This window comes from Acinonyx jubatus, chromosome A2, assembly GCF_027475565.1.
Source record: "Acinonyx jubatus isolate Ajub_Pintada_27869175 chromosome A2, VMU_Ajub_asm_v1.0, whole genome shotgun sequence".
Taxonomy (NCBI): domain Eukaryota; kingdom Metazoa; phylum Chordata; class Mammalia; order Carnivora; family Felidae; genus Acinonyx; species Acinonyx jubatus.
This window is the reverse complement of record NC_069383.1, coordinates 144829505-144854951: the sequence shown is the minus strand read 5'-3', so window position 1 is coordinate 144854951 and position 25447 is coordinate 144829505. Positions and strand designations below refer to the sequence as shown.

Sequence of the window (25447 nt, the reverse complement as noted above, 5' to 3'; positions counted from 1 at the left end):
GTAGGCAATTTCATTTTTTGACTAGAACCTTGGAGGCCTATAAGACTCAGCCCTCTGTAGGTAATGTTCTACCCGAGAAAGCAGGGGTTAAGTTGCTGTACCTATATTAATATCAGAGAGTAAAATTCCAGGGAATCCCTAGTTAACTGCCTTCTACCTATTTTATTTTATTTTAATTTTTTTTAAACGTTTATTTATTTTTGAGGCAGAGAGAGACAGAGCATGAACGGGGGAGGGTCAGAGAGAGAGAAGGAGACACAGAATCGGAAACAGGCTCCAGGCTCTGAGCTCTCAGCACAGAGCCCGACTCGGGGCTTGAACTCACGAACCTCGAGATCATGACCTGAGCCGAAGTCGGGCGCTTAACCGGCTGAGCCACCCAGGTGCCCCGCCTTCTACCTATTTTAATCATTTAACTGCGAGAAAGAAATTGACAAAATGCCTAGGAAGTACATTTTGAGACTCTAAGTAGTTACATTTTTGAGAAATTCACCCTACCACTTCTTTTTTCTGTGTTGAGAGTTTCAGCAAAAGGCCTATTTAGATTAATTTAGGGAAGAAAGGAGGAAGGCTCTGCTTTAGGTATCTCACTATTTAGCTACAGATGACATGTCCTTCCTTTTACTATCCTTTTTCCTTTTTTAAACATGTGTGTTCACTCATCAAGTATTTAACAGTACCTACATGCCACACACAGTCTAGATGCCAGGAACAGGTGAATAAGGCAGTATCTTTTGTGGAGCTATCATTCTCCTTGGTAGAAGACAGAAAGTAAACATGTAAACAAATAAACAAGCTATTTCACATACATTGATACTAACTAAAGACCACAGAACAGAGTGATGTGATGATGGGAAAGGAGGGATGTGAGGCAAACAATTTAGATAGAGGGTCAAGAAAGTCCTCTCCTAGCTGACGTTGTTTTAATGGATGTTACAATCATGAAAAAAAAGGGAAGCCTGGGTGGCTCAGTCAGTTGAACGTCCGACTCCTGATCTCGGCTCAGGTCATATCTCACAATTTGTGAGTTTGAGCCCCATGTCGGGCTCCTCGCTGACAGTGCAGAGCCTGCTTGGGATTCTCTCTTTCGCGCTCTCTCTCTGTCCCTCCCCACCCCCCCAAAAAAGAAAAAAGAACCATGAAAAAGAGCAAGTCACAGAAAGAGCCAAAGGAAGCACGTTCTAGGCAGAAGAGCAACTGCAAAATTCCAGAGGCAGGAGCATACCCTGGCATGTTCTAGGAACAGCACCAGTCTAATCTACAAAAATATCCCTAAGGTGATTCTCCTGATTCTGCAACTTTTAATCACAACACTGCCCACCCTTATAAGATACCTCAATCTAGCAATACTGAACAATCCTTGATAATATGAAGGTTCTCCTTAAAACTGGGCAGGAAATATGCATTAATGTAAGAGCAACTCATGAAAATAACCACTCATGGCATACACTGTCCAGGATGTCCTAGTATCCCTTGCAATTGCAGTGGGGCTCTCTGGCTGTATGCCCCTTTGCCCTCCTAGTTACCAACACAACTCCACAGGAAGCCCAGCTGCCCAAGCAGCACAGAAGAAATCACAGGCAGGGCCCTTGTCTACCTCCCAGTGGTCCATCTCACCCACTCCAGCTGCACACTTACTCCTTCAGTCACTGTGCCTTGATTGTCTTGCCCATCGTCATCATCATCTTCATCATCTGCTTCTCCTTTCTGAACAAACTCATTTCTTGTTCGAAGGTACAAATCCCATAGTTTGCAAGCAGCTTTATATTCAGGAGAATCTGGCTGTACATTAACAAAGAGAAGAGAAAAAAATAGCACTTTAGTTATTTTATTGTAAGTCAATGACTACTTTTAAAGTACCCTAATCCAGAAGAGACTAGTATTCTAAGACATAACTTTGAAACTTAACTATAAATTTAGAAATCCTTGTGATAAAAGATACACGGGCCTTAATTCCTCCTTGGAACTAAGTGTATGTTTTAAAGGCATTCTAGAATCATATTATTTTATTGATTTATAACCTACTACCTCATTACAGAAAGACTTGAGGGATAATATAGATGATTTGCTAAATTAAGACAAATTATTAGTGATACACTATGAAAAACACTTTTAAATTTTATTAAATTTTTGTTTCATGTTTGTTTATTTTGAGAGAGAGAGCACAAGCAGGGGAGGGGCAGAGAGAGAGAGAGGGAGACAGAGAATCCCAAGCATGGGGCTTGATCTCACAAACCATGAGATCATGACCTGAGCTGAAATCAAGAGCTAGATGCTCAACCAACTGAGTCACCCAGGAGCTCCAAGAAAGACAATTTAAAAAATAAGACCCAATTTAAGGGATATAAGTAAAAAGGATAGAAGCTAATGATTTTTCTAATACTACTTCTATTTTTTAAAACTATTTACTATTTTATTTGAAGATTTATTTTCCTGAATAGGGATGAACTCAAACTGAAACTTTCCAGTAAAAGCAATGCTGGATGCAATCTTAAAACCAATCAATCAAATAAACAAAACTTCCAAAATGCATCCATGTGCTGCCAATAAGGAGTAAACTATGTTCAAAAAAGCAAGAGTAGAGGGGCGCCTGGGTGGCTTAGTCGGTTAAGTGTCAGACTTCAGCTCAGGTCATGATCTCACAATTTGTGGGTTCAAGCCCCGCATCGGGCTCCGTGCTGACAGCTTGGAGCCTGGAGCCTGGAGCCTGCTTCCGATTCTGTGTCTCCCTCTCTCTCTGCCCCTGGCCTGCTCACACTCTGTCTCCCTCTCTCTCAAAAATAAATAAACATAAAAAAAATTTTTTTAAAGCAATAGAATAAAAGCAGGAACTCAGATGAATAAGCAGAACACAGAAGCCAATATTCACCTGAGGATATTTTTTATTTTGTTTTGTGTTTTTTTTTCTTTTTTTCTTTTTGTATTTTAGAGAGAAAGGGAGAATCTCAAGTAGGCTCCGTGCTCAGTGTGGAGCTCAACACAGGGCTTGATCCCATAACTCTGGGATCACGATCTGAGCCAAAATCAAGAGCCAAAATCAAGACTCAACCAACTAAGTCACCCAGGTGCCCCTCACCTGGGGACATCTGTAAGACAAGATAAAGCTAAGCTTTAGTTTTCAAGGCTCCCTGAGGCTACAAGAACAAGAGATATAGGTCAAGGCCCACCAAAAGCTGGGATTCCAAAGGCCACAGTTGCTGTGTAAGTGGGAATTCAAAACAATTCAGCCTCCACCTCAGCCTCCACACAGCTCAACCTGTTCCTATCTCAAACCATGGCACTGCAGGGAGAAGAAGAGGTACGGGAATGCTCTGCTCTGAGAACTCTTCATAAGCTAGCCCTAACAGAGACAGGCCACCGCCTGGGATAAGCAACACGCTTCCCTGAATGAACTCAACTTCAATATAAGCCTCAAAGGATCTCTAGAGATCAAGTTCCAAGAAATATGAGCTCAAGGTTAAAATCCATGAAACACACAAGAGTGATGTCAGCAGAAATGACCACAAAATCAGACATGCAAGTATTTCAGATACTGGAACTATCTGCCACAGAATTAAAAATAAGTAGCTTGAACATGCTTAAAGAACCAAGGGGGTAGAAAATATAAGTACAGAAGACCCTGAAAAAGAAACTATTTCCAAAATATGAAAAATATAAAATTAAAATGTAAGAACTGAATAGATTAGTTTAAGAGCAGATTACAAAGTAAACTGGCAGAACTAAAAAAATTACCTAAAAAGTAATATAGGAGGGGCACCTGGGTGGCTCAGTCAGTTAAGCATCCGACTTCAGCGCAGGTCATGATCTTACAGTTTGTGGGTTCGAGTCCCGTGTCAGGCTTTGTGCTGACAGCTCAGAGCCTGGAGCCTGCTTTGGATTCTGTGTCTCTCTCTCTCTCTCTCTCTCTCTCTGCCCCTCCCCTTCAAAAATAAATGTTAAAAAAAAAAAAAAAAGCAACACAGGCACTATAAAGAGAACTATGAACTGTTAGGAGAGACAGAGACCTGAGGGAGGTCTAACAACTCCAATCAGAGTTCCATCAAGGGAGAGAGAGAGAGGAGTGGGGCAGGGGCAGTATATACAACTCCCAAATTATACAAACAAAAAGACATTCATATCTAGACATATCACCATGAAACTATAGAACACAAAAGACACAAGGAAGATACCAAAGACAGCCAGAAAGAAAAGATAGCTAACCTTTAAAGGAACTAAAATTATACTGACAGAGAACTTCCTGATGGCAATAAAAGAATAAAGAATAGGAGCACCTGGCTGGCTGAGTAGGAAAAGCATGTAACTCTTGATCTCGGGGTGATGAGTTCAAGCCCCACGTTAGATGTAGAGATTACATAAGATAAATAAATAGACTTAAGAGGCTCCTGCGTGGCTCAGTCGGTTAAGCATCTGACTTCAGCTTAGGTCATGATCTCACAGCTTGTGAGTTTGGGCCCCGTGTCGGGCTCTGTGCTGACAGTTTGGAGCCTAGAGCCTGCTTCAGATTTTGCGTCTCCCTCTCTCTGACCTTCCCCCACTCATGCTCGCTCGTTCTCTCTCTCTCTCAAAAATAAACACTAAAATAACTTTTTTAAAAAGAATAAAGAGTATAATGCAAATAAAAACAAATACCATATATAAAACAACATTACTTTATGGGATTAAAAATCTGTCACAACAGCGGCACCTGGCTGGCTCAGTTGGTGGAGCATGGGACTCCTGATCTCGGAGTTGTGGGTTTTAGCCCCACGTTTGGTACAAAGATTACTTAAAAATAAAATCTTAAAAAAAACCCTGCCACAACAGAACTAAAATACAAAACATCAGTAGCATAAATAGGGAGATGTGAGATGAGTTATGCTAAAGTCTTTGTGTTGTTTAGAGGGAGGTTTAAGATGCTGATTAACTTTTGACTTTGATAAATTATGCATATTAAAACTTCTTAAGAATAGATTATCAACAGATCTTGGAATCCCCAAATCACAAGAAAAGAAGAGGGAATAATAACAAAATGAAACCAAAAGGCAGAAAGAAAAACAAAATAAGAAAAAAAAATTTACAAAATGAAATAGAAAGTAGAATTTTAGATGACAGGAATACATCCAAACATAATGCTAATTACTAAAACTGTAAAGACATGAAATGTTCCAGTTAAAAGGCAAAGATTATCACCTGTATTAATAGAAATTCATGTATATGCTGTTTACAAGTGATATATCAGCATGAAAAGGTTGAAGGAAAAGAAGGCAAAAAAATAAACTAGGTAAACATAAAAATAAAAGCTGACATAACTACACTAATATCATATAAAACAGACTTCAACAAAAGACACTAGTAATGATACAACAGAACCCCCCCAAAACTTCAATTTGCTAGGACAATATAACAATTTTAAACTTGTATGCTCACATTTGCATATTAAAACTTAAATAATACACAAAAATACATAAAGCAGGAGGGCCAGGGTGGCTCAGTCAGTTAAGCATCTGACTCTTGACTTTGGCTGAGGTCATGATCTCATGGTTCCAGAGTTCGAGCCCCCTCATCAAACTCTGCTGATAGCGCAGAGCCTGCTTGGGATTCTCTGTTTCCCTCTCTCTCTGTCCCTCCCCTGCTTGCTCTCTCTTGAAATAAATAAAAAAGATTCTCTCTCTCTCTCCTGCCCCTCTCCCCTACTTTGCATGAGCGCTCTCTCTTAAAAAAAAAAAAAAAAAACTAAGAAAGCAAGCAAAAAAAAAAAAAAAGGTGGTATAGCGATGTAATAGCATATTATATAGTCATAAGAAGAAATGAAATACTGGGGCACCTGGGTGGCTTACTCAGTCAGTTGAGCCTCTGACTTTGGCTCAGGTCATATCTCGTGGTTCCTGAGTTCAAGCCCCACATCGAGCTCGCTGCTGTCAGCACAGAGCCTCCTTTGCATCCTCTGTCCCCTGCCTCTATCTGCCCCTCCCCGACTTGTGCTCTCTCTCAAAAATAAATAAAACGCTAAAAAGAAAAGTTGGGAATGCAAGCTGGTGCAGCCACTCTGGAAAACAGTATGGAGGTTCCTCAAAAAACTAAAATTAGAACTACCCTATGACCCAGCAATGGCACTACTAGGCATTTATCCAAGGGATACAGGTGTGCTGTTTCAAAGGGACACATGCACCCCTATGTTTATAGCAGCACTATCAACAATAGCCAAAGTATGGAAAGAGCCCAAATGTCCCTTGATGGATGAATGGATAAAGAAGATGTGGTATGTATACACATACACACACACACACACACACACACACACACTGGAGTATTACTCAGCAGTCAAAAAGAATGAAATCTTGCTATTTGCAACTACATGGATGGAACTGGAGGGTATTATGCTAAGTGAAATTAGTCAGAGAAAGACAAAAATCATATGACTTCACTCATATGAGGACTTTAAGAGACAAAACAGATGAACATAAGGGAAGGGAAACAAAAATAATATAAAAACAAGGAGGGGGACAAAACAGAAGAGACTCTTAAATATGGAGAACAAACTGAAGGTTACTGGAGGAGTTGTGGGAGGGGGGATGGGCTAAATGGGTAAGGGGCACTAAGGAATCTACTCCTGAAATCATTGTTGCACTATATGCTAACTAATTTGGATGTAAATTAAAAAAAATAAAAAATAAAACAAGTTAAAATAAAAATAAACAAATAAATAAATAATTAAAAAAAGAAAAAGAAATGAAAAATAAAGAAAGAAGTACTAACATATGTTACAGCATGGATGAACTTTGAAGACACCTCCGTGAAAGCAGCTAGTAACCTAAGGCCATACAGTATTCGATTCCATTTACATGCAGTGTGCTGAACAGGAAAATCCACAAGGAAAGAAAGTAGATTAGTGGTTGCCAGAGGCAGGGAGGAAGGGAAATGGAGAACACCTGTTAATGGTATGGTTTTCATCTTGGAGTAGTGAAAATATTCTGAAGGTAGATAATGGTGATCTTTGCACAACTTTGTGAGTATACTAACCCTCCCAGAATTCTACACTTTTTTAAAAAGTGTGAATTGTATCTCAATTAAAGAAAAAAAAAACATATATATACACACTACACAATATTAAGAATAAATCTAATAACATCTTGCAGAATCTTTATGAAGCTTTACTAAGACAAATTAAAGAAGACTTAAATAAATGAAGACATACCAAATTCAAAGACTGGAAAAGTCAGTATCACAATTATGTCAATTCCCCAAGATATGATCTAAGGAGTCAATGCAATCCAATAAAACTTCCAACAATTTTTTTGTGCTTGACCTAACACACTAATAATATATACATGTATGAGAAAAGGGCTGAGAAGGGGTGCCTGGGTGGCTCAGTTGGTTAAGCATCCGACTTTGGCTCAGGTCATGATCTCGCGGTCCGTGAGTTCGAGCCCCGCGTTGGGCTCTGTGCTGACAGCTCAGAGCCTGGAGCCTGTTTTGGATTCTGTGTCTCCCTCTCTCTCTGACCCTCCCCCGTTCATGCTCTGTCTCTCCCTGTCTCAAAAATAAACAAAAACGTTAAAAAAAAAAAAGGGCTGAGAATAATCAAGAATGATCAATAACCAGTGCTTTCCTTACCTAATAAGGAATTATAAAGGCATAATAATTAAGGCAAGAATGTAATAGCCCAGTAATAGATAAACTTGCCAGAACAAAAAGAACAAAATAAAAGGCCAGAAAGGGACCCATGAGTACATGGAAATGGTGTCAGCACTGACAGAGCAAACAAATATGGAGAGGCTGCCACTTCAAGGTGCTGCTTATCCCTGTTAGGAAAAAAAAAATAGGTCCTTACCTCACAGAAGACACCAAAAGCCAATGTGAGCTGCCTTAAAGGCTTACATGCGAAAAACAAACAAACTTTTAGGAGAAAATATACAAGAACTTTGTTTGTTTGTTTCAAGGTTTTAGTTGAGTTCTAGTTAGTTAACATATACTGTAATATTTAAGAGAAGAATATCTTTGGGCGCCTGGGTGGCTCAGTCGTTAAGCATCTGACTTTGGCTCAGCTCATTATCCTACAGTTTGTGAATTAGAGTCCCACATTGGGTGAACTCGTGCCCCACTTCAGGTGAGCTCATGCCCCACTTAGGGTAAAACACGAGCGGCTGGTAAGCTCCGCTTCTCTCGCTCTCTCTGCCCCTTGCTCATTTGTGCCCTCTCTCTTTCAAAAAAAAAAAAGAGAGAGAGAGAGAAGATTATCTCTATAATCTTTGAATAAGAGGGATTTTTGAAATAAGACACAAATAACAAACTACAAAGACTAATAAGTTTGATTATATTAACATAAAAATATTCTGTTCATCAAGACATCACAAAGAATGAAAATAGCTACATAGTGGGAAAAGATACTTGCAACAAATACAACAAAAGAGGATTAGTCTCTACAGTATATAAAAAATTTCTAAAAATATGAAAATGACAACTCCAGAGAAAAATGGGCAAAAGATTTGAACAGACTCAAAAGTAACAAAAATGGTTCATGTTATATGAATCTTCAGTCTATTTTATTTTAACATGTTTATTTTTGAGAGAGCACGAGTAGGGGAGGAGCAGAGAGAGGTGGGGACAGAAGATCCAAAGTGGGCTCTGCACTGACAGCAGTAAGATCAATGTGGGGCTCGAACTCAGAAATTGTGAGATCATGACCTAAAATGAAGTCAGATGCCCAACCAACTGAGCCATGCAGGTGCCCCCAGTCTCTTTAGTAGCAAGAGAAACACAAACTCAAACCACTCAATGAGGAAACACTACTTACCTACCAGACTGATAAATATTTAAAAAGCAAAATTATTATCAAATAGGATACCTTCCAAATTTGATGGTTTCTTACCTTATAATAGGCCTTTGCATTGTTAAAAAGGAGCTGGAAGTCAGCAGTCAGCAGATTAACATCATCATACTCTTCCATCTTTAACTTTTGTTGGATTTTCATCAAATCAATGGGCTGAGAAACCACTTCATAATAGTCTGGTTGATTTCTGTTATAATTTTTTTAAAAAAGGTATTAGTCCAAAGCCTATGAAAAGTTATATTTCAAAACTATTTTTTGTCCAACATTCCAAGTGACAGAACATATTAGACTTATTCCCATTATTAGAACTAAAAGGGAGTAACAAAAGGTGCATATGCAAGGCCTCTTTTAAGTATATGTTAGTGACATAAAAACCTAACTTAACGCTTGTGATGATCATTTATGTGCTAAATATTTAAGATTTAGGGCACTAACACTAAAACTATATGTATCTTCTGCAAATGAAAATAACTTACCTTTCATGTTCAATAGTGGCTGAAAACAGATTCAGGTTTCAAAACTCTTTAAAACTTATTTTCTGTATGACCTTCACTATCCTCCCTTCCAAGAGATAATTACCATCCTGGATTTTGTATTTACCATTCCTATGTGTTTTTCATTTTTTAATAGTTTGGTCATGTTTATTTGTTCTTACGCCCTTTCATCTTTGGTAAGCTCTTTGTGCCAAGGACCACATCTTTCTTCTTTGTAAGTTTAGTAATTGATATTAGATAAGTTTACATATAACAGGCACTTGATAGTACTTGGCAGAAAAAGCTCTGTGGTCACCAAGCAAAGGTCATACAGGAAATTTCAAAAGTAGTGTTTTTTTTAAGTTTTTTTTTTTTTTTAATTTATATTGAGAGAGAGAGAGAAAGAATGTGAGCGCACACACGTGTGCCGGGGAGGAAACGAGAGAGAGGACAGAGAACCCCAAGCAGGATGTCAATGCGGAGACTGATGTGGGGGCTTGATCTCAGGAACTATGAGATCATGATCTGAACAGAGACCAAAAGTCAGACACTCAATAGACTGAGCTACCCCGACGTTTTCATGGTTTTTTTTTTTTTTAATGTTTATTTATTTTGAGAGAAAGAGAGCATGAGTGGGGGAGGGGCAGAGAGCGAGAGGAAGGAAGAGAATCCCAAGCAGGCTCCATACCGTCAGAGCAGAGCCTGACACAAGGGTCAAACTCATGAACTGTGAGACCAAAACCTGAGCTGAAATTAAGAGTCAAGATGCTTAAGTGACTCAGCCACCCAGGTGTCCCTCAAAGGCAGTTCTAATGATAATGTCTTAGGTTGGGTTTTGGGTTCATGGATATTTATTCTTCTTCTTTCTGGCTTTTTTTCAAACGAAATTTCATGAGACAAGTATATAAGTGACTATTTCTCTCAATTCTCCTTCAGGGGTAGGTAGTTAACTCCATTCTAGATGTATAAGAAACCTGTTATTACACACAAAGAATGTCATGGTCATTAAGGCTTTACTCTCTCTTGGGACTGTGATTGACATATTATAGCCATATATGTAGGATATATTTAATTTTTAAAATCATTTTATTCTGACATAAAAATTGCAGTAATAGTACAAAGCGTGTTTCCCGGAACCACTAGAAAGCTGCTCAGATGAGGTCTTATCACCCCTAAATAGTTTAGTATTTCCTACAAACAAGGACCACTGCTCAACCAACAAAATCAGAAAACTGACTTTGATAGTATCACTATCTAATCCTCAGACCCCATTCATGTTCTGCAACTGTTCCAAAATTGTCTTTTATAGCAAAAGGATCAAGTCCAGAATCGCATGTTGCATTTAGTTCTATTTCTTTAGTCTCCTTCATTCTGAAACAGTTCCTCAGTCCTTCCTCAACTTTCAGGATCTTCATACTTTTGAAGATTACGGGCCATTTATTTTATAGGGTGTCCCTCAATTTGAGTTTGTCTGTTTTCCCAATGAATAAACGCAGGTTACGCTTCTTTGGCAGGACTATGACAGACATGATATTGTGTTCGTCACACCTGATAAAATATTAGGTGGCACACAATTTCAACTTGTCTCAGTACTTAGGCGAGGCTGAATTTGGTCACTTGATTTTAGTGATGTCCACCAAGCTTCTCAATTGCTCCCTGTATTTTATAGAGCAGTACCTCCTGACTATATTAAGTCCATTCCTAATCAATTTACTCATTTATTTATATCCATATGGATTCCTGGATTCCTATTTGGAAGTCATTAAAATCCATTAACTATTCTGATGTTCAATCTGTTCAAGGTTGGGCCAGTTGGAATCCTTTCAAGATGGTTTCTATTCTCTATGTCCTTTTGACACCCATCACCCTTTGAACATCTGCTTACTTTCTGGCTGCCTAAGATATTACAGGCTCATCTTGTATTTTCCCTGCCATTAAAATCAGCCATTTCCCCAAAGAACTACTGGTATGTTGCTGCTCCCAGGCTGTCTCAATGGACAAAGCTGCGGATAGACATAAGCTCACTTATACCTAAATTTCTATTACCAACATATGTTGGAAACCATGAATTCACACCAACATTTCCAATTCCAATCCTACAACAGAGTTCATTCTAGTTTCCTTGCCATATTTGTACTCCCTTTCTCAGATAATGAGAAGCCTGGGTCATATTATTCACAATGTATCTACTACAATGATTCATCTCCTGTATGTAACCAATCTCCTCTTGCTGCTGTCTACCCGGACCCCACAAGGCTTCTCCTCACCTCACTAAGGCTATAGCCCCCTGCCTGGGCTAGGTCACAACCCCAGCAGATGCCCTCCCGGCCCCATCCATGATAGGCCACTACCACCACCACTCTCCCAACATGGACATCGTCCCCTCTCCACTCAGGCCTCCAGACCCTGTGCCAGGAAGTCCTTCCACATGACCCCCCACTTTCCCATGCTCAAGCTGACACTCCGTGACGTGATACTGCTACTGTCCAAATCCTCTCCCCAACACCCCAACACCTGTCTTCCCTGTAGATGTTAAGCTTGCTCAGTCTCACCTAATGGCTTCTGGATTAAGTTCTTCAGGAAGAGAAATGAGGAAGAACAAACTGAATTTTTTAAAACTTTTACCAATTATTTATGATTTTAGTGAACTATAAAATTAAGTATGAGGGAAATAAAAGGAGTACTCATTCTGCTATTCAGACAAAGTATAAGAACATAAAGGTCTTAGCGAGTAACAACAAAGGACCACCTAGGCCTAATATCGATGTCATCAGTGGCATCAAGGGACTTTCCTAGGGTGAGCGTTAGGGCTTTGTTAACCTGACGTTCACAATGGCTCTCTCCACCTGGACCTGACGGGCCACAGTCCACTGCTCCTTGCTGAGGCTGGACCTCAGCAGACTTTCAGGCTTGGGAGATTATCTGTAGACAACTGAGCACCCAATGAGTACATGTGCCTAGAAAGAACACTCTCTCCCAGAAGCTCTGTGAGAGGGCTCCTCACAAACATTTTCAGACTTACCAGACAAAACAGAAATCAGGATCCCCAGATTTCACTCTATGTGATAAGGTTAAAACAAGGTCCTCATCTTTTGAAAACGAAATAGTTCTACTAATTTTTCCCGCTTAAATCAACATACTGAAAAGAATAAAATAATAAAAATTGTCCCTATCCATCTAGAGGTAAAAGCACAATCAGTATTCTTTCAGACTTCCAGGCACACACATACACAAACAGCACTGTGCAATACATACATGTTCTTGCATAGCAGCTTTTCTCTTTCAACAATAGGCGAGGGCACCCTGCTATGATATGGCAGCAGAACAGTCAAACCATAAGTGACATTTTTAACCAGAAAAGTGAAAAATACCAGTCTTGACAGGCGGAGCCTACTGGCTATCCCCAAATTCATTTTCCCTTATCCTCAGGATGGCAGCACTCTGAGCTGCTGTGTGGGTACTAAAGAGCATATTCCCCAGCCTTGCTGCACCCAAGTTCTGACCAATACAAGAGCCAAGGTGTACGATACCCTTAACAGACTTTCTTTTTCCTATGGGCTGAAAGACAGCTGTGCTGGTGAGCCATCTCAGGCTATACAGCTAAGAGCGATACCCCAACGACAGCAAAAGAAAGACGGTTCCTAGACCCTAAGAACTTTACAGAACTTTTATATGAGAAAAAGCAGTTTTTCTTGTTTCGGGCCATTGTTAATTTGGGTATCTTAGCACAAGTAGCTTAATATACTAATCAAAACAAAGTCTCAAAAAGAGATTCACAATTGTGTAGCTCTGAGCATTACTGCTCCCCACAAACTCTTAAGAAAACATACCCATTCCAAAGAAGGTAGAGCTGTCCTCTGGTACAGCACTGGGGGAAGGCAATCAGTGCTCACAGGGTGCCACATCTTGGGAAGCTAGAAGACAGTGCTCTAGCACCTAAAGTCTGTATCCTCCACCCCTCAGGACTCACTAACCTGCTGGGGGTGGAAGGCAGCAGATGGGCAGTCCTTTTCAATGAGGGGCTTGTGTGCTCCAGTACGATGCTGTTCCTCTATACAACATACTGGTTAAGAGCACTGGCTCTAGAATCAGAAAGACTGGAGTCTGTACCCTGGTTATCTTTTAGTAGTTCTGAGAACTCGTCAAGTTCTCACCTATAAACCATGATAATAATATTTTACAAGTTTGAACAATATGAAGAAAGTACTTGGTAATATATCTAATATATAGTACGAAATAAATATGGGCTTTTATTATATGCTAACTAAGTAACTTTTAAAAGATGACTATGATAAACCAAATGAAATCTGGAGAGTTACCTCATTTTAAAAAGAACCCTTCTTTTTTAACCATGACTAATTTACATTCTTTAATTCAGGATGTTGTGCTGTGTTCTTAATGGCTCTGCTCTCTGAGGTGAAAAGTTTGCCTTCAACTTCAGCTTGCTGGTTACCCACTTTGGCATTAACAACCACGAATGAACCTAAATCTTTAGTTAACTCAATGTACTAGTTTCCTAGAGCTGCTGTAAAAAGCTACTACAAACTTAATGGCTTAAAACAACACAAATTTGGGGCGCCTGGGTGGCGCAGTCGGTTGGGCGTCCGACTTCAGCCAGGTCACGATCTCACGGTCCGTGAGTTCGAGCCCCGCGTCAGGCTCTGGGCTGATGGCTCGGAGCCTGGAGCCTGTTTCCGATTCTGGGTCTCCCTCTCTCTCTGCCCCTCCCCCGTTCATGCTCTGTCTCTCTCTGTCCCCAAAATAAATAAAAACGTTGGAAAAGAAAAATTAAAAAAAAAAAAACAAAAACACAAATTTATTATTTTACAGAAGTCCAAAAAGGGTCTTGCAGGGCTAAAAATCAAGATGTTGGTGTTCCTCCTGGAGGTTCTAGGGAAGAATCCATTTCCTCACCTTTTCTAGCTTCTAGAGGTTGCCTGAATTCATTGGCTTGTAGCCCTCTTCCTCCATCTTCAAAAGTCAGGAGTGTAGCATCTTCAAATCTCTCTCTGACTCTGACTCTTCTGTCTCCCTCCTCTCTGTTTAAGGACTCTTGTGATTACACTGAACCCATCTAGATAATCCAGGATAATCTCTCCAAGTCAGAGTCAGTTGGTTAACAATTTAATTTCTTTCTAGCATGTAATCTAACATATTTATAGGTTCTAGGGATTGAAACATGGACATATCTGGGGACCATCATTCTGTCTACCACACTTCTGTATGTTTTCAGAACAAATAACTTCAACTTCCGGAGTTAGAAGGGAATAGTGATGTTATCTTGACAGCAAGAGAAGAAGGAAGTTCTAGTCAGGGAGAACATAGCTTCTAAAGGGAGGTGTGTGCAATGTGCATACTAGGCCAGCAATTTTTTTTTTTGTTTCACTGGACTACAGAAGTCAAGCCCAAGAGTATGGGGACAAAGCAAAAAAGCAAGATGAAAACAATGACCGTGCGCTCTCTGTATACTTTGAAAAATTTACTTCTTTTAATGATAACAGCTATAACTTTAATGTTACTTTAAATGCTATAAATAAATTTTAAAAATATGCTTCACTCTCAAGAACTAGAGAAAGAACATAAGCCCCAAACCAGCAGGAGGAAGGAAATGATATATAGAGATAAAAGAAAACAAAAAATAGAAAAACATAAAAATCAATTAAAGCTAAGAGTCAGTTTTTTGAAAGGATCAATATAATGGACAAACCCTTATCCAGATGAACTAAGAAAAAGAGAAGACTTAAAAAAAATCAGAAATGCCATTAAAACCAATGCCACAGAAATAAAAAGGATTATAAAAGAATACTATGAATAACTGTATGCCAATAAAATGGATAACTTAGAAGAAAGGGATAAATTCCTAGGAACATAAAACCTACCAAGACTGGATATGAAGAAACAGAAAACCTGAATAGACCTGTAACTATTATGAAAATTGAACCAGTAACCAAAAATCTTCCGGCAAAACCACTGGGTATTTACCCAAAAAATACAAAAACGATAATTCAATGGGATACATACACTTCTACGTTTACTGCAGCATTATTTTATAATAGCCAAATATGGAAGTAACCCAAGTGTCCACTGATAGATGAATGGATAAAGAAGACATGGTATATATGTACAATGGAATATTATTCAGCCATAAGAAAGAAATCTTGCCTCTTGTAACAACGCGGATAGAGCAGGAGACTATAATGCTAAGTCAAATTAAGTTAGAGAAAGACAAATACCACATGATTTCATTCATATGTGGAATTCAAGAGGTAAAACAAGCAAAGGAAAAAAAGAGGCAAACCAAGAAAGAGACTCGTAACAAACTGAAGAACTGAAGGTTACCAGAATGGAGGTGTGTGGCTGGGGGTGGGAATACTAGGTGATGGGGATTAAAGAGTACACTTATCGTGATGAACACTGAGTAATGTACAGAACTGTTTAACCACTATATCGCACACCTGAAACTAATATTACACTGTATGCTAACTATACTGGAATTTAAAATTTTAATTAAAAAAAAAAACCAAAAAACTCCCAGAAAAGTCCTGGACCTAATGGCTTTATTGGTGAATTCTACCAAACATTTAAAGAACATTAATCCTTCTCAAACTTTTCCCAAAAAATTGGAGAAAAAATTTACTTATTTTGTGAGGCCAGCAATACCCTCATACCAAAGCCAGCAGACACTATAAGGAAAGTATAGACCAATGTCCCTTATGAACACTGATAAAAATTCCTCAACAAAATACTAGCAAAATGAAGTTAGCAGCATATTAAAAGGATAATACACCATAAACAAGTGGGATTTATTCCTGGAATTCAAGGATGATTCAACCTACGAAAATTGATAAAAGTAACTCATCACAGTAACAAATGAAGGAAAATAACCTCATGATCATCTCAATTGATGCAAAAAAAGAATCTGACAAAATTCATGATAAAAACTCTCAACAAATTAGGTATAGATGGAAAGTACCTCAACATAATTAAGGCCATATATGAAAAGCACACAACTGCCATCATACTCAAAATCATGAAAGACTGAAAGCTTTTCCTCTAAGTTGAAAAAAAACAAGGATGTTTGCTCTCACCACTTCTTTTCAGCACATTACTGGAAGTCCTAACCAAAACAATTAGGCAACAAAAAGAAAAGCCCTCCTAATTGAAGAAGAAGAAGTAAAATTATCTCTGTTCACAGGTAACATGATCTCACATGCAAAAAACTTAAAAATTAAAAAAAAAAAGAATAAGTGAATTTGCAGTTTCATTATACAAAATTACCACATGCAAAAATCCATTGCATTTCTATACACTAAGACTGAACAATCCAAAAAAGGAAATTAGGAAAACAATTCAACTTTAATACCATCAAAACAAAAAACAAAACAAAAAAACTTATGAATAAACCTAACCAACAAGTTGAAAAACTTGTACACTGAAAGCTACACATTTCTGTAAGAAATTAAAGACATAAATAAATGGAAAGATATCCCATGTTCATGGATTAGTAAACTTAAGTACTGTTAAAATACCAATACACCCAAAGCTATCTACAAATTCAACGCAATGCCTATCAAAATCCCCACAGCATTTTTTACAGAAACAGAAAAATCCATCCTGAAATTCACATGGTATCTCAAGGAGCCCCAAACAGCCAAAACTATCCTGAAAAGGAAGAACAAAGTTGGAAGACTGTATTAGGGTTTTTCAGAGAAACAAAACCAACAGGAGATACATACACACACACACACACACACACACACGTATGTTATAGGAATTGGCTCATGAGATCATAGAGGCCAAGAAGCCCAGGATCTGCCATCTGCCAGTCAGAGAACCAGAAAAGTCAGTGGTATGTATAATTCAGTATGAGTCTGAAGGCCCAAGAACCAGGAGCTCTGAGATCTAAAGGCAGGAGGAGATGGATGTCTCAGCTCAGAGAGCACTAATTCATCCTTCCTTCCCCCTTTTGTTCTATTCAAGGCCTCAGGGCATTGGATGATACCCAACTGCGCAGGTTAAGGCCATCTTCTTTACTCTACCTATTCAGATGCTAACCTCTTCCAGAGACATCCCTATAGACGCACTCAGAAATGCTTCCCCAGCTATGTGGCCATGCCTTAGCCCAGCCAAGCTGACACATAGAATTAACCATCACAATGACTCATACTTTTGATTTCAAAACTTACTACAAAACTACAAGTGTAGCAAGGATATGGAGAAATTGGAACCTTTGTACATCGTTAGTGGGAATGTAAAATGGTACAGTGATGTGGAAAACAGTATGGTAGTTGCTCAAAAAATTAAAAATAGAATTACTATAAGATCCAGAGATGCCACTTCTGGGTATATATCCAAAAGAACTGAAAGCAGCATCAGAGGTATTTACACACCCATGTTCACTGCAGCATTATTCACAATAGCCAAGAGGTGAAAGCAACCCAAGTGTTTATCAATGGATAAATGGACAAACAAAAGACAGTATATCCATACAATGGAGTATTATTCTGCCTTTAAAAAGAAGAAAATCCTATCACATGCTACAACATGGATGACCATTAAAAACATTATACTAAGTTAAAAAAGCCAGTCACAAAAAACAAATATTGTATGATTCCACTTACATAAAATCCCTAACATAGTTAAATTTAGAAAAACAAAGTGTAATGGTGGCTGTCAGGGGCTGGGGGCAGGAGGAGAGGCATTGGGAGTTCTCTAATGGGTACAGAGTTTGAATTTTGCATTATGAAAAAGTTTTGTAGATCTGTTGTACACCCATGTGAATAAAAAACACTCAATGAACTGCTGCTGTCCACTTAAAAATGTAAAATGCATACATTTTACGCTGTGTATTTTACAATAAATTTCTTTTTAAATATGCTTCACTGCATCTTGACAACTAAAACTAAAATGGGGACTCCAGTTATCATTTAAGCCATTCCTTCTAAAAAAACTCAACTACCAAACACCATAAACATGGACCCAGGACCAAATCCCTCCCATTCACCTTCCAACTCACCTTCGCTTTGGTGCCCTAATGAAGAGCTCACAGAGCAGCCTGCCCTGCTCATCCTTATAGTCTCGAATGGTGTTGTAGAGTTCATGGCACACAGCAATCTACACATATGAAAAGATGAAAAAAATCACCAGAAATGTGAAAACAGAGCCAGTGTAGGTATAAGGACTATCCTTAATAAAAAGAGACCCCTAAAAGGCAAGCAGAGAAAATGGACAAATCCCCAAGTTCCCACATAGGATCCCAGGTCTGAAATGTGCTGACATGACAGTATCTCCTTATTTAAAATAATTTAACTTTGGCACCTGGGTGGTTCAGTCAGTTGAGCATCCAACTTCAGCTCAGGTCATGATCTTACAGTTCGTAAGTTCAAGCCCCACATCAGGCTCACTGCTATCATCCCAGAACCTGCTTCAGATCCTCTATCCCTGTCTCTCTGCCCTTCTCCCCCCTCTCAAAAATTAAAAAAAAAAAAAACATTTAAAAAATTTTTAATAATTTAACTTCATGGGGTGCCTGGGTGGCTCAGTCGGTTGAGCGTCCAACTCTTGATGTCGGCTCAGGTCATGATCCCACAGTGGTGGGACTGAGCCCCGTATTGGGCTCCACACTGAGCATGGAACCTGCTTGGGATTCTCTCTCTCACTCTCTCTTTCTCTCTGCCTCTCCCCCGCTCTCTCTCTCTCAAAATAAATAAACATTTTTAAAAATAAAATAACTTATTAAACATTTTGGTATCTTTCATCAGATTTATGCTATTGGTGATTATTCTTTTAAGCTAAATCAGTTTATATCACTTTCTTGCTTAAAATCATCCAAAAGAGGGGCTTCTTACTAATCAGAGAATAAAATCTAAATTCGTAATAATGACCACAGAGTAGGTAAGGTAACTACATACTGTGGCTGGGCAGACTCTGCCAGTCTCCTTCTCCCTCTTGACTATTGTTCTGTAATCACAACACAACAAACCCATTCCTGACCTAGTTCTTCTGCATTGGGTCCCTCCTCCCTGGAACACCCTTCCCCAGTATTCTGTGGGGCCAGTGCCTTCCAATCGCAAAGAAATGCCTCAAGGTTTGGACCCAAGAAGCCCAAATCAGCCTAACTCTTCTTCTTAACACTTAATATTAGTTGGGGGTACTTTATTATCTATTTGTTCATCTGTTTACATTCTCCTTCTGCTGCACTAGAATCTAAGCTCCATGTGAAAACTGGCTTGTCCTACACATGGCTATATCCCAACCATCAGAATAGTGAGTGCCTAGCACATGACAAGCACAAAGTTATTTGAATGAACGTATAATGCAAATACCAACATTTTAAAATTTTTTGTCAAAAGGTACAAACTTCTGGTTATTATAAATAAGTACTAGGAATATAAAGTACAACACGGTAACTATAGTTAATACTCCTATACTGTATATTTTAAAGTTGCCACAAGAGTAGATCCTAACAGTTCTCATCACAAGGAAAAAAACCATTTTTTTGGTCATCTATATGATACGATAGACGTTAAACTAACTGTGGCAATCATTTCACAAAATATATGTCAAATCATTATACTGTACACCCTGAACGTACATGGTGCTGTCTGTCAATTACATCTCAATAAAATTACAAAACAAATTTGTACATATTTCTATTTCATTGTCTGCCATTCTCTGGCCTGTTGAATTGCTAACCCATTTGGTTACTTTTAATTAGAATTAAGGTAAGTGCTTCAGCAGATTACACTCTTAGAAAAACATGTTTTCATCAAAACAGGAATCACTTTATGCAAATTTCCCATTCTAAATGTATTCAGAGAAATTACTTTTCTTGAGAGCTCCTGAATACTAATTTTTTAAGTGCATTATTGAATTATACCTGACATACAATATCATATGTACAATGATTCAATAAACCTACGCATTATTCACTGCTCATTACAGTAAGTGTAGTTACTATCTGTCACCACATAATGTTATTACAACACTGCTGACTGTATTCTCTGTGCTGTGCTTTTCATCTCTGTGACTTTTTTTATTCTGTAACTGGAAGTTTATACCTCTTAATCCCCTTAAATAGGATAACCTATTTTACCCACCCACACCCACCCACCATTATTTCTTAACACTGAATTACACTATTACTGTTAAGATTGTTAGCTACATTAGGAAAGAGATTAGGAATATCTAGCCAGAGGAGAAAGAAGTGGTGAGGCCTGGATCTTAACTGCTTATCCTTAAAGGAAGAGCAGGAAAAGCAGGCAGAAGCTGTGGTGCCAGTTACTCACAGGATCTACAGTCGGAAGATTGGAAAGTCTCCTCCTTTTCCTGCTTGGGCCTGGTGTGGATACAGAATGGTGCCCGTCATCAAAGTCCCCGCTGACACTACTAGAAGGGGAGGTAGCTCGTCTTCTCTTGGAACCCATGGAATCCAACTTCTTCTATAAGAAATAATCAGCCATGTTCTTATACTTAAATTTAGACACTGCCACCAAGCCCTCAGCTAGCCACCTGCTACCAAGATTCGGGTTCACTTAGGAGGATATTTTAACTCTTGTAAAGAAACTTAACTGTCAAGTTTTTTCAGGGGAAATTCTGGATCTTGTTGGCTTTAGCCCCTTCACTTACCAGAATGCTACACTTTCAATTCAGATAGGACAAATTCAACAAAAGTAGATCCATTTATGTATCACCAATTTTGAATGACCCAATCACGTCTGGCTTCAAATTTACTCATCACTGGATTTTAAAAACCTGCATGTAGTGCAGTGTGGAGGTACTGATCCCTCAAGCCCCTGAGGCAGCCAGGCAGGTCATGGGGACAGAAACCCCAAGGCAATCACCTCTGGAGTCAGCAGCTTCATCTGTTTTCCCCAGTGTGTCTTACAATTATGATCATTTTCCAGGTGGGCCATGATATGGAAAAAATAGAAATCAGTGCTTGAGGAAAATGAGCAGTGGCAGTGTAGAGGGCAGAGGACAATGAATCTTCTAGCATTTTAGATGAACTCTAAGAATAATGCACTGAAAATGAATTTTCTCCACTCATTAAAGAAGGCCACAACACATATTCCTGGAAAACACTTAATGTGACTTACCACACCTATGTCAAAGTAAAACTGCTTTGAAACTTTTCTGTCAATCAGACTGATCTCCTTTTCAGTCAGTCATATGAGGTATTCTATGCTCATGAATCTTGAAATCATAGCTTTAAGTTTCAACAGATAATTTGCAACAGTACCTCAGAAGTGAACTTTTAGGTCCTACTTGGCCTTTCAGAAGCACATAAATATTTGCTCTTGGGTTTAGGTAGGCTGTCTAGTAACTAATATTAACACGACTTTACTAATGTACACATTTGATGGTAACACAAAAAATGCAACCGTTAAAATGATCTGCTACAGCTACAGGGAAAAGGTATATGCCTGAGAAGGTTCTATAATGCTTGAACAATTTAACAATAGTATGAGATAGTATACTATGATTTCAAAGATCTTTCTCTAAAGCTAAAAGAAAAACCTGATCCCAGTTTCACTCATCAACATTCAACTTCAGTAAACTAAGACACAATCAGCTGAAAGAATGGGTTGCCAGTAGGTATGGAGAAAAAATTGGGCATCTTCAGGGAACAGAAAGGAGGGGCAAAACCAACCAAAAAAAAAAAAAATTCTGATTACCAACTAAGAAGCAAGAGGAGTCCCCTACGTCTTCCTCTGAAATACAGTCCACATGGTATTTAAAAACAGCCTACCATGACGATATTCCCTCCTCTAGGCTTTGGTTTGTTACGAGGTATATTAGTTTGCAATTGGCTACAAGTGGCTAAAAGGTTCAAAGGGCTTATGCCAAGGACAGCCAAGTTTTGTTGATTTTCTTTTATTTATAATAGGCTGATCAACTGGCCTCAATTCATTAAGATGAAGAAACTAAGGACCAAACCTAATTAAACAAGCTATGACAAGGACACAAGTGAATTTGATGAAAACAAGGAGGGACTCTTTACGGAAAGGATAACAAAATTCAAGAAAAGTGGAAGGCAAAAGGCAGGGAAGGACAGAAAAGAGAAAAGGTGTAGATGATCAGTAATTTACCAGCTTTACCAGAGCACAACCAGCGCCTCGAAAAGCCAGTCTCCTCATTATGTCTGAAGGCCAAGTGAAGCCAGTGGGAGAAGGCAGGGCTTTAGAAGTGCTGATTCAGTGTTAATATATTCAAAACTGAAAGAGAAGAACAAAGCAGAGAAAGGGGAAATAAAAAAAAAAAAGGTCAGAAGGAATAAAAATGAGTACGAATAGATAGAAAACATTCAAGTAGAACTGCTAAAGAAAGATAAGAGAACTGGAAAACATAGGCATATCAGTTCTCTTGAGCCAAACTGCTGCAAAGGCTCAGGCACTAACAGTACCTGACATTTCTTTCCATTTTAAAACCAAATGCTTTTCATATACTTAAAGAAGGCTCACTGAGATTCCACTTTACTCACATGGAATGACTGTCAATTCCAGGAATGAAGCATGCCTGCCCAAATGCCCCCTAGTCAATAAGAGCAGAGTTCAATCACAGAGCTGGAATGGAGAGTGAACACATGTGGAAGGCTCACATGTGACCCCAAGTGTTGGCAAGCTGGAACAAACCAAGAATGGCCCATGTGAGCAGAGTCTGGAAAACTCCTCCCCCCCTAAAAAAAAAAAAAATTCAGAGAAAGACATTTCTTTCCAAAAGTCCTATCAGCATTGGAAAGACACCACACACAAGTTTAGAAAGATTAAAAACAAAACCTTCAATCATTTTGGCAGATCAAAATTATCTTCATAAATAATCCAGTGAAAAGCAAATGACCAAAAAAAAGTAAATCATTGGTGTGTATACCAGTTTAGACCACACAATATCCAAAACTCCTTAAACCATTCACTTTTTCTGGTAAAACAAGAAAAAGATGCAACTTAAGGGTAATTTTCAATTATTTTCTTATTCAACGGACACATTTTTAAATGTAGTTTGGAAGTTGGCAAGAGAGGCAATGTGACTTGGCAGGTGGGAGAGGTAACAGGACTTGAACTCAGAAGACTACAATGTGAGTTTCAGATCCGCCACCTTAAATTATCTGTTTGATGTTGCTTAAGTCACAACCTCTCAGATCTGGTTCTTCACTTCTAAAAATGAGAGCAGTCAGGTGTACATATCTCCTTTAGATTATTGGGACTGTGAAATGTACATGAAATCACTTTGAAACTTCAAAGCACAACAAAGAAGTTTCAACTGTACGATTACATGCTCCCTGGGAACAGGAAGAACATTTTATTCATCTTTGTAGCACTGGCTTATAAAATAGTATTTGGCATAGCGTGAAAGATCAATTCATCTTTTTAATAAATGTGTTAAAAGTATACATAAGTGGGACATTTAGAAAAGTTTCTGCAATTTAAAAAGATTGTGAGCATCCCTCCAGCAATTCTTTTCCCATAAAGAGGAAAGACATCATGAAGCCCGGTTAGAAATTTTAAAATGGCACTGATTACAGTCACATGTCCAAAAGTCTGACAACCAATAAATTACAGTGGACACTAAAGAATAACTTTATAATGTGCAACTGGGAAAATATTTACTCATTATAACCATATGGTGTATTCTGACAGTTTATAAACTTTTAGTACTCTCCTTTATTTCTCATGATACTCAGTATCGTAATGCATGATTAAAATAAAAATCTTGGAAAACAGGATTCAAAGGGGGAAAAAAAACCTTACAATCCTTTCTAGAAAAAAACCATCCTTAACACTGGCATTCACAGTTTTCTGTATTTATTCTATGCTTTATTTACCTTTTTAAACAAAAGTGTTAAACCATATGTATTATTTTGCAACTTGTGTTTTAACTTGGGATTCTTCCGAGTCAACATTCTTCCACGTAATGTTTGATGGCTTGATAATAGCCTATCATATACACATATACCACAATTTACTAATCTTGGAGTTTGGGACAGAATATTAGTATTTGAGGTATTTTGTAGACCCCCAAATCAAAGAAAACAATCAAGGCCCTTCCACTTATCCACACACATATTTGTTAGTTTTAATTGGAAGTATTTCTTCAAAAGATACTTTCTAATCTTCCTTTGAATCTTAAAATACTACAATACGTTAGCAAGTAATAAAGCAAAACCATACTACTCTTAATGGGGGAAAAAATCACCTCAAAATCATTTTTGAGGAGTCCTAGTTCTTTGGAAAATAAGTTGATAAGAATGTTTTATTCCAACATGTTTCTCTAACTATAGCAATAATTTCTGCATCTGTTTATAATACCATGTATTTGTCATTTTTCAGTATTTCTTCTACATTTTGCCAATCTTTCTTCATTAAATCACCAAACCTGCCCTATCACAACAAAACTACTTTTCTCTTACAGTAAAATATTTTAAGAGGTGGACAATTAAAAACCAGGAAACGTACACAGTTTTAAAAGCTTGATTTTTTTGTGGTGTTGCATATAAATAAGATACTTAAATATCTAGCCTTTACTATAAATACAAGTCCCATTGATAGAACATTCAGTCTTAACAGTCATCTGTAAAACGAAAAAAAAAAATCACTAGTTGAGTTTGCGTCCGAACCAACAAGAAACAACAAAAAAAGGAGGCCCTGACCTGCCTCCTTTCCGGACCTGTCACTGGTACGGGGACTAAGGGAAACGTTGACAGCTTTGAAGCTGCCCGCGACCAGCGCTCGGCCAGCGGCTGGAGCGGGAAAGAAGCGGAGTTTCCGGGCCGCGGCGCGCCTTTGTCCCGGCCGGCAGGTGCGGCAAGGCGGCCGGGCCGTCCCGACGCCCGCCGCTGAGCCCCGCCCCGCGCGCCTGGCCCGACCAGCGCGTCCCCACGGCTGGGGCGGGGCCTCCGCTGCTGCTCCCGCCCGCCGGGGCCCACACAAAGGCCCGGCAGCCGGCCGAGTGGGAGCGGCCCCACCCGCCCCGGGCCCGGCCTTACCCAGCCGCTTCGCCGTCTGCAGCCCCGGCCGCGGTCGCCGACCGCCACGCCCCGCCCCGTGGCCGCCACGGCTGCTGCTATTGCTCCTCCGGCTGCGGCCGCTGCCGTCGCTCCAGCACCCGCCGCCCTCACCACCCTCACCCCTCCCGGTGCCGCCGCAAAACCAGTCCCGCGGCCGCCAAG

General features: G+C 39.1%; 1 protein-coding gene across 43 annotated transcripts in view; it reads right to left on the bottom strand.

The window, feature by feature from the left end:
- PBRM1 (polybromo 1) overlaps positions 1–25411 on the bottom strand; it is a 112560-nt gene extending 87149 nt beyond the window's left edge. For 27 of the 43 annotated variants that reach the window (XR_008297119.1, XM_027038906.2, XM_053219243.1 and 24 more), the window contains exons 1-6: positions 25265–25406; positions 22374–22499; positions 20571–20723; positions 18299–18396; positions 8849–8996; positions 1639–1782 (exon numbers count right to left, since the gene is read on the bottom strand). Coding sequence is in view for 42 of the 43 variants with exons in the window: in XM_027038906.2 (XP_026894707.1) it covers positions 1639–1782; positions 8849–8996; positions 18299–18396; positions 20571–20723; positions 22374–22421 (591 nt within the window). In the remaining variant the exon portion in view is untranslated. Of the gene's footprint in view, positions 1–1638; positions 1783–8848; positions 8997–18298; positions 18397–20570; positions 20724–22373; positions 22500–22765; positions 22906–25264 lie in introns of all 43 variants that reach the window. The other 16 variants (XM_053219232.1, XM_027038929.2, XM_053219250.1 and 13 more) reach the window with 9 other exon arrangements.
- Between the last annotated feature and the right edge of the window lie 36 nt (positions 25412–25447).